General features: G+C 33.9%; 2 protein-coding genes across 4 annotated transcripts in view; one reads left to right on the top strand and one right to left on the bottom strand.

Annotated features, from left to right (window-relative positions):
- Nucleotides 1-11,761, top strand: part of FGF14 (fibroblast growth factor 14) — a 717,766-nt gene extending 706,005 nt beyond the window's left edge. For both annotated transcript variants that reach the window (XM_045821878.1, XM_045821879.1), the window contains exons 4-5: nucleotides 3,799-3,997; nucleotides 7,313-11,761. In XM_045821878.1, the coding sequence (XP_045677834.1) occupies nucleotides 3,799-3,997; nucleotides 7,313-7,449 (336 nt within the window). In that variant the 3' untranslated portion in view covers nucleotides 7,450-11,761. The remainder of the gene's footprint in view (nucleotides 1-3,798; nucleotides 3,998-7,312) is intronic.
- A 764-nt stretch (nucleotides 11,762-12,525) lies between these two features.
- The window catches only part of ITGBL1 (integrin subunit beta like 1), a 253,169-nt gene continuing 249,685 nt past the window's right edge, over nucleotides 12,526-16,009 (bottom strand). For both annotated transcript variants that reach the window (XM_045821829.1, XM_045821830.1), the window contains 2 exons: nucleotides 15,884-15,997; nucleotides 12,526-14,676 (listed from right to left, as the gene is read on the bottom strand). In XM_045821829.1, coding sequence (XP_045677785.1) covers nucleotides 14,585-14,676; nucleotides 15,884-15,997 — 206 coding nt within the window. In that variant the 3' untranslated portion in view covers nucleotides 12,526-14,584. The remainder of the gene's footprint in view (nucleotides 14,677-15,883; nucleotides 15,998-16,009) is intronic.

Raw genomic sequence — 16,009 nt, 5'->3', positions numbered from 1 at the left:
AAAAAAAAAGATGTGCAGTGTATGGAGAAGGTGATGTGACTGATTAGAGGTGTCAAAAGTGGTTTGTAAAGTTTTGTGCTGGAGATTTCTCACTGGATGGTGCTCCATGGTTGGGTAGACCAGTTAAAGTTGATAACGACCAAATAAAGATATTAACTGAAAATTATGTTACACCATGCAGGGGATAGCCGGCATACTCAAAATATACAAATCAATAAAGTCACTGGTGAAAATGAAAATTGCATCTTTAATTTATGGGAAAAAAACTAAACAAACTTTTTGGCCAACCCAGTAACTAATCTTAACTTTCTTTTGTCCTCTCAGTATTCCTGGGAATGCAGGGATTCTTTCTCTGCTCTAATGTTTGATGACCAGATTGAATTCTTGAAAAGTCTAGTGAAGTTTAGCAAAATGTATTAGATAACAGTGCCTTTGAATGTAGTGTGTTTGTGCACATTAGTTATTTAACCAAGAGTAAAGAAGACTTATGATATACTGACCAGTCTCCACTATCGCAAGCAACTGAAGCCCATAGCTCTCACTTTAGAAGGCAGAAAGAATTGCCTGTGAAGTCTGTAGCACAGCTCACAGAAAGAGGATGTGTAATCGGTTTCCTTAGAATCCTAAAATGCAAACATTTTACCTACAAAGACTTAATGTCAGACATCCTTAATTTATACTCTGACAATGAGTGATTCTTTCACATCAAGAGTCTTCATTCTCTTTCATCCCCAACCCAGTCAATTTACCATGTGGAGACAATACACTGCTAATTTGCTAAGGTAATAAAGCACTGTCTTCCTTGTTTCTTATAAGAGGGAATCATATAAAAATAAGTGTTGGCTACCCTATGGACCTGCATTTCCAAAGCTAGAGGCCCTTTTTTCTCTAAATAAAGGTCAGTTATCAGTAATCTTATTAATAAGGTGAACCAGGCATTGGGTAAAGACCAGGTGTCTTAGAAGGCAGGTGCTAGCTCCTCCAACTCATGAGTGACCTCAGCTTACATTGGCTTTTGCCAATCCCACTCCAGCTGGATTTGAGATAGGTTTTAACTACTAAGTAATACGTTTGGATGTCTTGGTATAGCTCAGTAAAAGTATGTCTCATCTGTTTGTCCTAAAAAGTATACTTTCAACCAATATATTGTATTTAGTAGTGTTTTGTTCCATTTTATTTCCTTCATCACAAATGTATGAACAAACACCCTTTTATTAGTTTCTCCTCTGGAGATTGACTCAGTAAGACTGAGTTATTATTAGTGAGACTCAGTTATTTATTAGTGAGATAACTAATAAGAGAGATTTGGATAAATAGGACTTAGTGGAAGGCCAGCACATTTATTTCGATGAGATCTTCATCAAGCCTGAGGAAGAATAATCTAGAAGAAATGAAGGTCTACATAAATTCCTTTAGGAAGAGTCTAAGCCTCTCTTTTGGCTATTTTAATGTAAAATTAATCATTGGATCCATCATCTTTGTCATGAAAAGCATCTGCCATTAACAAAACCTGTTCCTCTTGGAAAACCATTAGTTTTCAGTAAATTACCTAAAGTTATGGGGTACTCTGAATAAATTATAACCTGTAAGAGTCACTGTTTAATAATTCACACTTTCATGGAAAATACTGAAAGAAAATGTTTACTGGCAACGATGTCATATTCCTTATTATAGTTATCATAATTTTAATTCTTAAAAGTTATCATTTTTAGACCCTAAAGCATATGTTTTTCAGAATGTGTATAAAGATTACTTTTTGAAAAAAAAACAGAAGTTATTATTTCTGCAGTCATAAAGATTAAGACAAATTTTTTCAATTATAGTGATATTTTAATTTTAACTTTAATTTTTTTATTTCTAATTTATTTTTATTGTTGATACTATTACCAGATGTCCCCATTTTCTTCTTCTTTGCCCACTCACCTCCACCTAGCATCCACCTGTCTTTCCCTCTGGCCATCACCACACTATTTTCTATGTCTATGGGTTATGCATATATGTTCTTTGGCTAATCCCTTCACCTTCTTTCACCACCACCTCCAACCATAGCTGTCAGTCTACAGTGATATTTTTAAAAGATTAATGACAATAAAGCTCTTCTGCATTATATTTCATATAAAAATGAAATATATATGTAAAATAGCACCATGTTGATATTATATATGAAATATATAATATTTTTATACATTTCATATACAAATAACACCATTTGTGTATATATACATATACATGTGTACATACATATATTTGCAAAGTGTTGAGCCTATTTAAAATAGCCATAAAAACAAGTTAAGTGGTTTCCAAGGTCTTTGGCTAGAGAGGTTAAACTTTTAAATTAATTTTAATAGTGGTCTATCAGAAGTGTGTTTGTAGGTTAAATCTCAGAAATATGTAAAAATCATCTATGAACATTTATGTTATTAATGACAATCCATAAAGTACTAAAGTTTTGTGCTACTCATTAATCAATATAGATCATGGCATTGAGAGTCACAGCATTTAACTCATTACTCTCTTTCCAAAAATGCTGGGTGGATTTCACTCAGAGAAGCTTCTGATGTTTTTCTTCAAGAGTTCCAGTGGGGCTCCAAACTATGGAGTTAGGTCATTATTTTCAGCTTCTGTCACTTTGAACAGTTAACACACTTGGCCTCAGCTCCAGTGTCTAGTTGATGTGCCAGCTGACTGTCATGGTTTTAGTTTGGGGTTTCAATTTGTCTCTGTAGTTAAAATATATCACCCTATAATATCACTGATCTAATGAACAATTGGCAATTGTTAAGGTATCATGTTATTCCTATGGAAATATTGAAAACAGATTAGCAAATACCTTAAATATATATTTTATTTTTGTTTAGTGTATTGTAAATGTGACACAGAGCACTTTAAGGTGCTCTGTCTGGTTATACCCCTATTGCATTATTTTTAGTTTAAGTAAAAGGATTTTGAGTTTGGTTATGTCTTCTATTTTCTTATTAAAAAACATTTAAAAATGGAATTGCCTTTTCATCCAGCAGTTCTACTGCTGGGATTATACCCTAAGAGCCCTGAAACACCAATCCAAAAAAACCTATGCACCCCAATGTTCATAGCAGCACCATTTACCCTAGCCAAGTGCTAGAAGCAACTTAAGTGCCCATCAGCAAATGAGTGAATCAAAAAACTATGGTACATTTACACAATGGAATTCTACACAGCAGAGAGAAAGATGGAGCTTATACCCTCTGCAACAGCATAGATGGAACTGGAGAGCATTATGCAAGTGAAATAAGCCAGGTGGTGAGGGACAAGTACCATATGATCTCACCTTTAACTGGAACATAATCAACAAAAGAAAAAAGCAAACAAAATATAACCGGAGTCATTGAAAATAAGAACAATCTAACAATAGCCAGAGGGGAGGAGGTAGGGGACAGAGGGGAAAAGGGCTTTCAGGAACTACTATAAAGGACATGTGGACAAAACCAAGGGGGAGGGTGGAAGCAAGGCAAGGAGGTGGGTTTGGAGGGGGTAGAGAGAAAATACAGACATCTGTAATTGAACAACAATAAAATAATTTTAAAAAAAGAACATCTATACTTTTGCCTGTAAATATATTACCAATAACAGCAGATTCTATACTGTATATTGAAAAAAAGTGTATGGGCAATTAATGCATGCAAGAAGGAGTGTCGGGTCATCCCTGCCCAGGAGCTGACTCCTTCACCATGGTTGATGAGGTTCTGGAGGAAGGAATAGAAACCATAGTGAAACTCCCATTTTTTTCCTCTTTCTTTTTTCCCCTGTTTCTTTCGGCAGGAACTTTTTACCCCTGAATGCAAGTTTAAAGAATCTGTTTTTGAAAACTATTATGTAATCTACTCATCTATGCTGTACAGACAACAGGAATCTGGTAGAGCCTGGTTTTTGGGATTGAATAAAGAGGGACAAGCTATGAAAGGAAACAGAGTGAAGAAAACAAAACCAGCAGCTCATTTTCTACCCAAGCCATTGGAAGGTGAGTGTTATGTGTGCATATTCTTATCAGATGTATTACACATTTAGTTTTTGTATTGATAACTCTGCTTTGGCCATCAAGAACCCTTGGGGAATGCTGGAACTATTCTTTATCTTGACCTGGGTGATGGTTGCACAGATGTGTAGTTATATTGTACATTTAAGATTTGTACACTTTGCTGTATGTGTATCTGTGTCTATATATGTATACACCTATTTATACTCACAAATTGATAGAATATATACACCTGTGTATTCCATTAATTTTAAAAATGCCAGCAAAACTCCCTCTCTACCTATTTCTAATGTCTTAAATTCTCACTGCTCCAACTTCTCTAGCTCCTAGAATAATTTAATTACTTTAAAAAATTTTAAATTTGTAATAATGTTACAAATCTGTGGCTGTAACAATAGAAATATTAGGAAAACTTAGTTTAAAGTATTATGGAGTAAATATATTTGCTTGTTTTGATGTTATCTAGCTTAATTGTATTATTATGAATTATTGTAGTTACAGAAAATGAAGAGTTAGTAACTTGTCTTTTAAAGAACTTGTTGATTTTCTTATCTCCCTTCCAAACTGTATAATTGTTTAGTATTCTTAATTGTGCATTATCTTCTTTTATATTCACGTGCAAACAATGAAGTCATTTACTTTGATCAGATTCTGAGAAAGCAGGCTATAAACTTTTGTTAATTAATCAGAAATATTTGTACCTTTCTCATCAAGGATTTGGCCGGAAGTATCATTTACTTTTATCTATGTAAATTTGCTTGTGAATTACACAAAAGAATGACATTGGGGCTTTTCTGTAGTGTTTTCTATTTAAATACTTCTTATTTCATGGAAAATTAGATATACAATTACTAAATAAGCACTGTAAGCTAGTTTAAACAGTTTGATTTTATGCTTGTTTTTTATCCTTACAGGAAAGCCTTAACCATCAGAAAATATCCACATTGATTTTATAAATCCACATTCTCTCTATGAGAATAAATAATTTAAAATATTAAAAATTAAATATTAATTATGTGTGAATTTATAATTCAGCTTTCAGTTTGCCTAAGTTTGGAAAAGAACTCTTGTTGATTAAAACCATCTTTATAATTTCAATGATATTGACTTTCCATCATCCTCTACTAAATTTGTCTCTAGAACAAGTCATTGAAACCCAAACAGTTAACCACCAGGGTCTATCTAGGAAAATAAAACTCATGCCAGACTGAAATATGAATAGGTTATTCTCACTATATGATAGATCATAAAGAAAATTAGAAAATAAATAAGGAATTAGAGGGTTTCTCTGTTCTTCTAAAATAATACCTCAGTGATTTGCTTTATATTCTTTAAATGAATTTTGTAGACATCAGATTAATTAATAATCAAATGCAAGTGAAAAGTTTAAAAACTTAGTCAATAATAGCTCTAAATAATATTAGTTTTTTAAATATGGATGCTTAGGAATTGACTAAATTTCTAAAACTTTATCTCTTAGCTGCAGAAATGTAATGAAAAGCAAAAAGTCCTTTATGTCTCTTTTAAGTGAAGCAAAATTTGGAAACCAACTATTTGGTATATCCAGTAAGAAGTATCTGAGACTCTAAGGTGTGATACAATAATATCACTTGGTATTTCAGTCATGCACTGAACTGTTATGTGTGTGTGTTATATATGTATACATGAGGAAGAGAGAAACGATATTTTCAAATAATTAGCAGATAGAAGTACTCTTAATAAAACAATTAAGGCAGTATTGTAATGGCAGAGGTTATCACATAGTGCAGTTGATAGAGGAAATTAATGTCAAGCTTTCAAGACACATACATGATATAAATTATATCATTGAAAGTGTTAGGGAAAATTAGCTACTTGATTAATTAGTGATGCTGATCTGAGGCATTCATATGTCTTATCATCACTAGACAATCAAAGTTAATGCTCTGATACTATTGTCTCCTAATTGGATTAGTAGTGGGGGTAGAGATTGGAAAGTGTTTCAAGGATATGGATTAATCCCTTTTACCACCTTGCCAAGTCCTTTAATATAGGTCTGATGTATACAAGCACTTTCAAATATATGTGATACTGAAAAATCATGATTCATAGATGCAAAAGGTAAAATTCTACCACCTTGAACAAGAAGATTGTACAATATATGGTAGTTCATCCTAACTATACACAAGTTCTCTTCATAAAGTATAGTAACTCCTCATTTAATGTTATCTACACATACTTGGAACTGCCACTTTAAGCAAAACAAACTCTAATGAAACCAATTTTAAGGTAGTAGGAATCAGATTGTTTTCTTCAACATGATAATGAACTTGACCAAACAACATTATTCTAGGACCTGCTGTATCATGAACTTTCAGAAACCTCAAAAGCAAGCTGGGCAGGTCTAATATACTTGTGTTTCTGATGGCAGATGATTTTAACTCACCTAGTCTTCCCCATGCATCAGACACTCATGTTTTTTTCCTATGATTCCTAAGAATCATTTTCTTAAAAGCCACATGAACTCTTGTTTGACTGTGTGGCCAGACACTGTTCAGACAGTTTCCCAGAGCTCACCAGATGTCAGTCCCACTTGCTCTCTTGCTATTATGTACTTCTGCTATGTATGACATCAGTTATTAGATTTGTAATAATATATCATGAAACGAGGCTTAAAAAAATAGAAAATACCACACAGTTGCTTTCAGTTATTTAAGGGTCTCTTTTCATAATCTCGGGAGAGGAAATCTAAACAATGATCTTCCTAAAGCCCTGGTTCAGGAAAAGCAAGTCCTTTGTTATTGCTTTGTATAGCTTTGAAGTTGACACTAGTGTGACCATGTTGCTTTTGAACCACTTGAGAGAAAAATAATTTAATGATCTAGGGTGTAAATACTTGAAAAAATGAATAGAAATGGGTGGTTCAAGTGTCAGTGTGCAGTGGAAAGAATGTCTGATTTTTTTAAACAAAGAGAATTAGGTTTAGGCTTGCCCTTCTCCTCTACTTATTGTGTGTGTATATATTTTCATATTTTCAAAGAGGCCATAGCTCCATTTAAACCACCTCTCCTACACAAAAGTCCATGCATACCTATGTACATATTTTAGTTATATAAACCAGATAACATGAAGGTAGTAATATCTGCTGTTTGGGGGCAGGAAGGTACTTCTGTAAAACAGGAATCCTTTCAATGGGATTGATTTACTTGAGGGAAACAAGACTGGGCAAACAGCTGAGGTCTGCACATATACTCAATCTTAAACTGAACTAGGTAACGTTTCCTTTTCCTCCTTTCTTCATGCCCTCCTTCCTGTCACTAGTTGCCATGTACCGAGAACCATCTTTGCATGATGTTGGAGAAACGGTCCCAAAGGCTGGGGTGACGCCAAGTAAAAGCACAAGTGCATCTGCAATAATGAATGGAGGCAAACCAGTCAACAAAAGTAAGACAACATAGCCAGATCCTCACAGGTGTTGTGACTTACTCATCCTGAGCACAGTTGAGTAATTTATCCTTGCCAAACATTCCTGCTCCCATGGCTGAGGAGCAGCTGGAAGTAAGTGGATGCTTGCTATTTGCTATTTTGAAATTTTTGGTTGCAAGTGGATAAATCTCAACCTGTTGCACCTCCTACAACAAGAAAACACCTGAATAACCAGCTAAACTCAGACCATGGAATGCCCTACCAGATATGGAATGCCTTTTTAATACCTTTTCTGTGACTGTGACACTTCATGTGAATGATATACTTCACAAGTACACTCGATACCTTGCCTGCTGACAGCTACCCATAATCCTTTTTGAGTCCTGTTTCAGCAACCTCCATGTGTTTAAGTTCAATTTTGTAGCACACAGATACTGAGTAATTTCTAGGTAGAAGCTGTAAACCTGTGCTCTTATGGATTTCTCTCCTTCCCATTTTTACAGGCTGCTTGCTCCACTGTCTGTGACCTATTGCAGGGATTGTGTTTCTCTAAACCTTAAATGTTGCAGTTGACTTAGTTCAGAGAGTGATCAGGGAATCAGGAAGCCTCCTAAACCTATTACTACAAATTGTATCATAAAGGTCAGGAGTGGTGTCTCCAGCTCACACTAGCAATTAAACACACATACGCACTGTTCATTGGCAGGTACTGTGATCCTGAGGTTGGCGTTGCTGGGGTGAGAAACCCAGCAGTGTTTCTCACTGGGGTCAAACACTGTACATGGGATGTTCTCTAAGATATGTGTTTGACATCCCCCTATAGTTTCTTTGTGTGTGTGTGTTTTATACATATCACAAGCTTACTGGTAATGGTAACATTTGCCTTGCCCAGCGAGCAAGACCCACTGGTTTTTGAGAAAGTGGGTCCAAAGAACTCTGTAGGCCTTGTAGGCCTGATTAAGGTTCATTTTTCATCTACTATTCCTCATTATTTGGAAAAAAAGAAAAAATCAATAATTACAACTTATAAGAGTTGCGCTACCTAAATATATTTCAGATATAATCCTTCCTATTTTTAATGAACCAAATTTAATGCCATCCCGGGTTTTGGCTGCGTTCCACTCACACTCAGCAGAGCATGGGCAAGGCGGCTGTTGTGTTCTTTTCTGCAGCAGCAATGCAAACCTTAGTTATAATTAGACTTTAATATTTTTTGGTGTTTAAAGACAGGTTTTTAAACTGGACACATTAGGAAAAAATATTTTTTTTAGCTCAGCATGCTGAGTCAGGTACTGTGTATTTCACCAGTCCATACCTCTAACTCAACTTCTTAGGGCCCAGGTTGCCCAATGGCTGGGATAGAGGTGCCTTGCCATGATCTTAGAATGCAGTCTGTTGAATTATTCTAGATAAAATTAAAGGCAAACCAACACATTTAAACATCAGGTTGCTGGCCCATTCAACCAACTTACTTTTGTTTTATTTGCTTTCTTAATTTTCTCTTAAATAACTCTGAGCTTAGGGGAGACAACTCCCAAGAAAGGCCATGAATAGTTGAGACAACACAGTGAAGAAACCATGCAAAGTGTTCAATATTCAATATAAAGAGTTGCAAAATGTTTAATATTAAACTGTTTGGAAATACATTGTCAATTCTGTGTATACTTAATAAAATTCAATGTTTTGTCCTCAGAAGAATTGAGACCAAACTGAACCTCATTTATAGAAAACTACATGTGGGATCATTATACTGGCCTCTTGTTATTAATTCTATGTTGAAGGGTGATCCAGTCACTATTTACCCCCATCTGCACTGTATTTCCTGAGAAATGATTTTGTCACTGCTTTTCTAAGTCTCCATGACAGTTCTTGCCCAGCATTTTAAAATATTGGCCTGCTTAGCTGGTTAAAGATTTAGTATAAGTTTAATTGTTTATGCTTATTTAATTTTCATATTGGATTCCATTTTAATAAATAAAAAGTTAGCATAATGTTTGAGTAGATTTATTGTTGATAATGGCTAAAATACAAATGCAACAAAATGATTCCTTGGACAATTCTTGGTTTGTTATACCATTTTGAAGCCTATTGTTTTTTAACAGGATTAGTTAAAATACATTAGATGAATTTTATAACTACTTATTTAGGGAAGACATGTAATCCATAACATGTGGCAAACTATGAATAATTTAATTTGAAATTCCAAGTAAGTGGGTTTATAGACACTGTTTATCCTAACACTCACACACACACATACTTATCAAACAACCCACTGATTTGCTTCTGGTAATCAGCCTTATTTATTCATTTCTTTTCCCCTGCAAGGCTGCTTATTGATTAAAATTGACAAGATTTATTTTTCTGAAGACCGAGATTTATGAAAATGTACCCCTGTTTTTTTATATGTGTTGTCCACAAGGTCATTTATTCTTATGAGTGGATGTCAAAATACTTTCTTCTAATATATGTTTAGACATATTGCAAAAGGTCTTTGTTATTTGTAAATTATTCTGATTACTTCCTTTGTGTTTGGTCTCATCTGTTGCACGGAACAAGGGCAGCACTAATGAACTGCATGTTGTAGGACTTTGGTATCAAGAACTGTTGGTATGTATTACTCAATTTACATACAAAAAGTTTGCATTTTACAGTTTCTGTGTTTAATATCATTTGTTATATTCACAAACATATTGAATAAAATATTTATATGAAGGCATTTTGGGAAACATCAAACAAGTTTATGTAATGAAATGGCATTACATCACCCACAAATATAGAGATATGTCATGCATATAAGTTGGTAAGTCATCTTCCCCTATTACCATGCCAAAGAAAATTTTAGCTCTTTGATGATACCTCTCTCATTATTTTTCCAGGATAAGACCCTTCTCTCTTTTTCACCTCAAAAATCAACCTTGTTGTTATTAAGTAATTGCAGTCTGTCACCATTGATGTCCTGTATAGTAAATCTGATGGAACTCATTTGTATTTACAGACTATGTGTTTTGTACCTACATGTACATATGTCAATTGTTTTGAGCTTAACATCACATTCCATTTGCATGTGTATCTGGTGTAGGAGGGTTATTTCTATTGATTCATTATAATAGATGATTGCTTCACCCATCCCTCAGCAATGCTTGGGAATGTTAATGGTTTGATATTTCAAGTGACACCATTTTTATTTTCATATCAGTTTGATTTCTAAAGTGTTTTGCTAAAATTTTACCTGGAAAAAATTATAGAAGAAATGCAAATAGTCCACCCTATGTAAAGAGTAAATTGTATTGAGCATCATTTCATTATAAATACTGGAGAATTTAGAAATTCTTTGCTGTAAATGTTCACTTGTCCTGAGTGTTTTAGAGTAGTGGGTGGCTTCAGGAGCTCCACAATGAGCCCATAAGTATCCTGCTACAGTCTTTCTAATTGTTTACCTTTTGAGAGTAAGTAGAGTTTATTATACCTGGCCAGCTGCTTAATTAGTATCTAAAGCACTAGTACAGTCAAATGTTTTTAGGATGACCAATATCAGATTAGGTTGTCCTTAAAGATAAACAGAACAACAACAACAAAAAAACCCTTCTTGTTCTCTATGTTAGATATGTATCACTTTATTTAAAGTTTTCTCCCTAATATTATAGGGAGAATTAAAATTTCAGAGAGAGAACAGACTATAAAATCTATTTTAGAATAAAGTAAAAATATTTGAAAATCAATTTCAATTTCATTCCATAATAAGATTATATCCAGGGAAAGCAATTGAGCTAAATAGAGTCATATCAAAATCTAGATTTGAATTATGTTACTTTGAAGTGAAATACATTTCATAGTTTAAGTCCCTTAGCTTACAAAGTGGTACAGGGCCTGTTGACTCTTGAATACTGAATAGGTTTTCAAAGTTTTGAAAATGAGTCTGAAAACAAAGGCTGAGTTGTATTTTGTTTAGTTTTGTTTTTTCTGGGTTTTCCATATCATTCAGTCTAATTCTGATGTTTGCTGGCAGAGTTGGTGAGGTCATTCCTTTCAATGTATTGAAGGACTCTAGATTAGCTCAAGGAGTCCAAGGAGAAAATGGAGTATAATATTCTTCTCTTAGATCTTATGATGTTAGTGGAATTTTATTGAAAAGTCCTACTGGAAAGATTTCTCAGTGATGGTTTGCCAAGCAAGCAGGGTTTGTGCCAATATCACTTACAAACTTGTTGCATCCTCTTCATTTGACATTTATCCCATTGTAACTTGGGACAAACTTGGATAAGTAAATGAGATTTGCACATTTTCCCTTTTTCTTGATCTCTGTTCATTATTTTTGTTTGTTTGTTTGTTTTTATTGTTGTTCAAATACAGCCATCTCCATTTCCCCCCTGCCACTCCCCCGACCCCAGCCATCCCAACTTCCCACCCTCAGTCTTACCCACTTCTGGTTTTGTCCATGTGCCCTTTATAAATGTTACTGAAAACCCTCCCCCCTCCTTTTTTTATTATAAGTTTGTCCTTGCCTTGCCATCCTTCTTAATAAAAGAGAGGGAGTTTCTATCTTAGCAATGGAATCAAAAGTTGAAGTACAAAATCATATTTAAGAAGAGTAGAATGTATGTCTTTACATGTAACTATTTTTATTTTATTTTTACAATTTAAACTTGTAAACTAACTCATTTCTTAATAGATCTATTGATGTTTGAAAGCTAGAGTCAAAATAAAACACACACAAGAAATATTCAAAAGTTCAGTTCAGTAATTTGTTGCTGAATGAACCAAGAATATAGATGATTGCTATGTATTTTCAGCTTGTCAAAAATTTGGACAAATCAAATTCTGAACTTGATAATAAACATTTCTCCATATCTAAACTTTTTCTTTAAAAACATAAATGCTGAGGGCATTTTTCTTACATTAAATTTTAAAAAGAGCAACACTTTTATTGTAGTTGAAATTAATGAAAAGAGAAAACAAATATAGAAATGCGAGACACACCTTAGTTTATGTGAGGAGGCGAAGGAAATTAAGGGCAGTGCCAGCAGAGCACATGGCAGCCAACTACTCCTTGGCTGTGAGCCAGATCCAGCTCACATTTAGTTTTTGTATGCCCTAGGAAGAGTTCAGAATGAGTTTTTCTTTTCTTTTTTATGGTTTTACAATGTCAAATACAAACAAAGCAGAATATGCCACAGAGATGTATGTGGCCCACAAATTCTAAAATATTTACCATTTTTTTTTTCCATAAAAAGCAGAACTCTGCAATAAGGGAACCTGGACATCTCTTGTACTGTGATGGCTGGATAATGTAGGAAATTCCAATGTGTCCATCATCAAATAAAGTCATCATTGCAATTGCTACTGAACAATTATAGTAGGTTTGTTTGAAACTTGAAATACTTAGCGAAGAGGAAAGAATATAATCTATTTCTTAACTGCTTACATTTCCCTCATTTTACAAAAGTGATGTCTCAATTGACATGCTCAACAATCCAGATACAACTAATGTAGTTGCTCTCCTTAATCTCAGGATAGAGAGAACAACTTCATAAATCTGTTAAAGTATGAAAACACTATTAGTATTGGAAAAATCAACATCAATTACATTTTCTTTTAAATCATTTTCAATATAAATTATAAGTAACTCAGCAGATACATATTTTCTTCACTTTTGGTAATTTGACTTACAAAGTCCAACCCATGTCTCTAAAATACTTACATCATTAATTCCCAAGTAAAAATTTTCACCTTAAACAATATGAAAATTATTTTATTATATTATTGTAGGATTTTACAAAATATAATTCACATTTAGAGAAAATGTGTGTCTTTTTTAGCTCTAAATGATTAAAGGTTGCCTAAACTAATGTGTGTCAGTAGATTTAACTGCAAATATGTAAGGGAAGTCCAAATTATTGTACATTCTCATAATTCAATGTGAATTTCATACAGAGCAAAATTTCATCATAAAAATAAACATTTTGTTCTTATCACTGTGATTATTTGCAATTTATATTTAAGCCATTTCTAGATTTTTCTTTTTATCCTCTGAGCTTTTGAGACTGGTGCCAGTTTATCATGGCATCTGTTCTTGACTTTTGTGCATGACCTCAATATTTCAATAAGTAATGTGTACTTAGAAGTAGGAGAATTTTTTAAGAGAAATGAATACATATTTTTGGCTCATCATAGAGCTAACTAGATATTGTCTTTTTAAAAAGCAATTTACCATGGAGTAACTTAATTAGTGAAAAATCAGATTTCTTATACATGTAACCCATGCCCAGTTTAAAAAATGTTCTAATAATAGAAAATGGATGCTTTTGAATAATAATTCATTTTAATCATCAATTGGTAAAATACATATGACACAGTGTAAATGACATATATCATTATTCATTTAAAATGTTAAATTGTACATTTTCATAATTTCTTTATCTTTAAAGAATATTCTTTTGTGAGTTTAATGTGAGACTACACAAATGTCTTACTGACTAAAAATAGCCATTATTTTTTTCAAAAGCACTAGTGATATTGCCTCTGCCTCCTACCCTGTCCAACATTATACTTCATGTGTGTTTATATTCATTGTCTCCATATGAAAATACTGAGTGATATAGAATCCTGGTGAAACATGATCAACAGATTTATGTGAGGATATATATTTTCCTTTTATTCTAAAATGGCCTTTGTTGTGTAGGGATGTTCATTTCTAACAACCGTGTAATTCAGCATTTCTTAACTCCAGTACTATTGACATTTAAAATCAGATAATTCTTTGTCATAGAGGAAAGTCTTGTGCATGTAGTGTGTTTAGCAGCATCCCTGGCTTCTACCCACAAGATGCCTGTAGCACACTCTCCCACCCCACCCAGTGTGACAATCAAAATTTTCTCTAGACATTACTAAATGTTTTCTGTGTGGCAGAGCTGTCCTTGTTGAGAACCACTGATGTAAATTGTGAAAGAAAAATTTCTTTCTGGTGTTATGTACATAAGAGTTTGCTTAACTCATTGTTAATAAGTATCTAGGTTTCATTCAGAAATATTCAATTCAGGCTTTCAGAAATACAAAAACATGTAATAGTCTGTTTGCCCTGTCTTCATGGTGATTATACATGGTTTCCTCTGCATTTGCATTTTCTAATGTCCTACGAAAATAAGAATCCAGTCCTCTTCCATCTAATTGTTAAGGATAGTCTGTGCCAAGCCAGATTTCACATGCGTTTCCATTCCATCCATCCCAGCATTCACAGTTTCCACAACTACATATTCCATTCCCTGAAATAAAATACACAGGAGAATCGTTATCATGATTGAAATATACTGAGTTAAAATGTGTTATTGTAAACTATAACTGTTCATAATCAAAGCCATTTTATTCATTCTCTGCTAATTTTCTCATTGCTGTCTTTCAAACAATTAATGGCATCTACTGGGTGCCACTCTCAAGTTAGCATCAATCTAATGGTAACCATTAGTATCACTCCAACCAAGTTTCCATGTCATAATTTTGTTTTCCTGTAGAGAGCAAGTTACATGTGACTTATGAATAAATGCTAAAGATCTTAAAGCTCCTTGACATAGTATGAGCTAGGCTGAATAATCAGCTAGAAGAGGAAGATTGTATAATAGGATAGACAGAAAGTGAATATCTATCTTAATAACACACATATTTATCTTTGTCCTTTAGCTAGAAATACAGAGAACAAGCCCTGGCTAGTGTAGCACTGTGGATTAAACACAGGCCTGTGAACCTAAGGGTTGCTGATTTGACTCCTAGTCAGGGCACATGACTGGGTTGTGGGTCAGGTCTCCAGTAGATGACACATGAGAGACAACCACACATTGATGTTTCTCTTCCTCTCTTTTTGTCTCCCTTCCCTTTTCTCTAAAAAAATAAATAAATGAAATGTTTTTAAAAAAGGAACATGGAGAACAAATATACATGTCTATATTTCTCCTATAACATTTTAAAGAACATATATTATAGAACCAAATATTAGGACTCAATAACTCAGGATAGCAGTAGCTATTATACTCTTAACTTGTTTTCATTCTCCTACCCCTCTCCCTGCCACACCCATTCCCTAAAAACATCCAATGCATCAACCAACTTTGGTACTTGGTTCCTGTTTAAAATAATATTCCATTCTCTACACCATGCTCAAAGTAAGATAGTTGTCAAGAGAATTATTTTATTTTTTCAGTATGTAAAACAGCATATGTGGAAGTTGGGGGAAGTTACTTTGGGAATTTTTCTCCCAAATTATGTAATTTTGGTGCATTTGTTTGTATTCTTTTATGCCTGGGAATAATGTTAGTGCTTATTCACAAATGCCCACCTCCATTTACATACTTTATATTATTTGGCCCTTGAGAATACAGAAGCTCTCCTTCCCAGTGATGTACAGCAAAATGTGAGGTGTGTCATTTGCCTTTATTGCAAAATGTGGCATAGATCAATTGGAGTAAGGCAGTACTGCACCTGTGCAAATGAGACCATCATGTTTGTCACAGTCTCTGTCATCACAGTCACAGAATTCTCCTGAAATAAACCATTCTTCAGCAGAACAAATGCACTTTCCACAGTGACAAGAACCTGAAATCACAA

This window comes from Phyllostomus hastatus, unplaced genomic scaffold (assembly GCF_019186645.2).
Source record: "Phyllostomus hastatus isolate PE091 unplaced genomic scaffold, TTU_PhHast_1.1 phas_scaffold_46, whole genome shotgun sequence".
Lineage (NCBI taxonomy): Eukaryota > Metazoa > Chordata > Mammalia > Chiroptera > Phyllostomidae > Phyllostomus > Phyllostomus hastatus.
The sequence above is the reverse complement of the archived record's forward strand: the minus strand, read 5'-3'. Positions and strand labels throughout refer to the sequence as shown.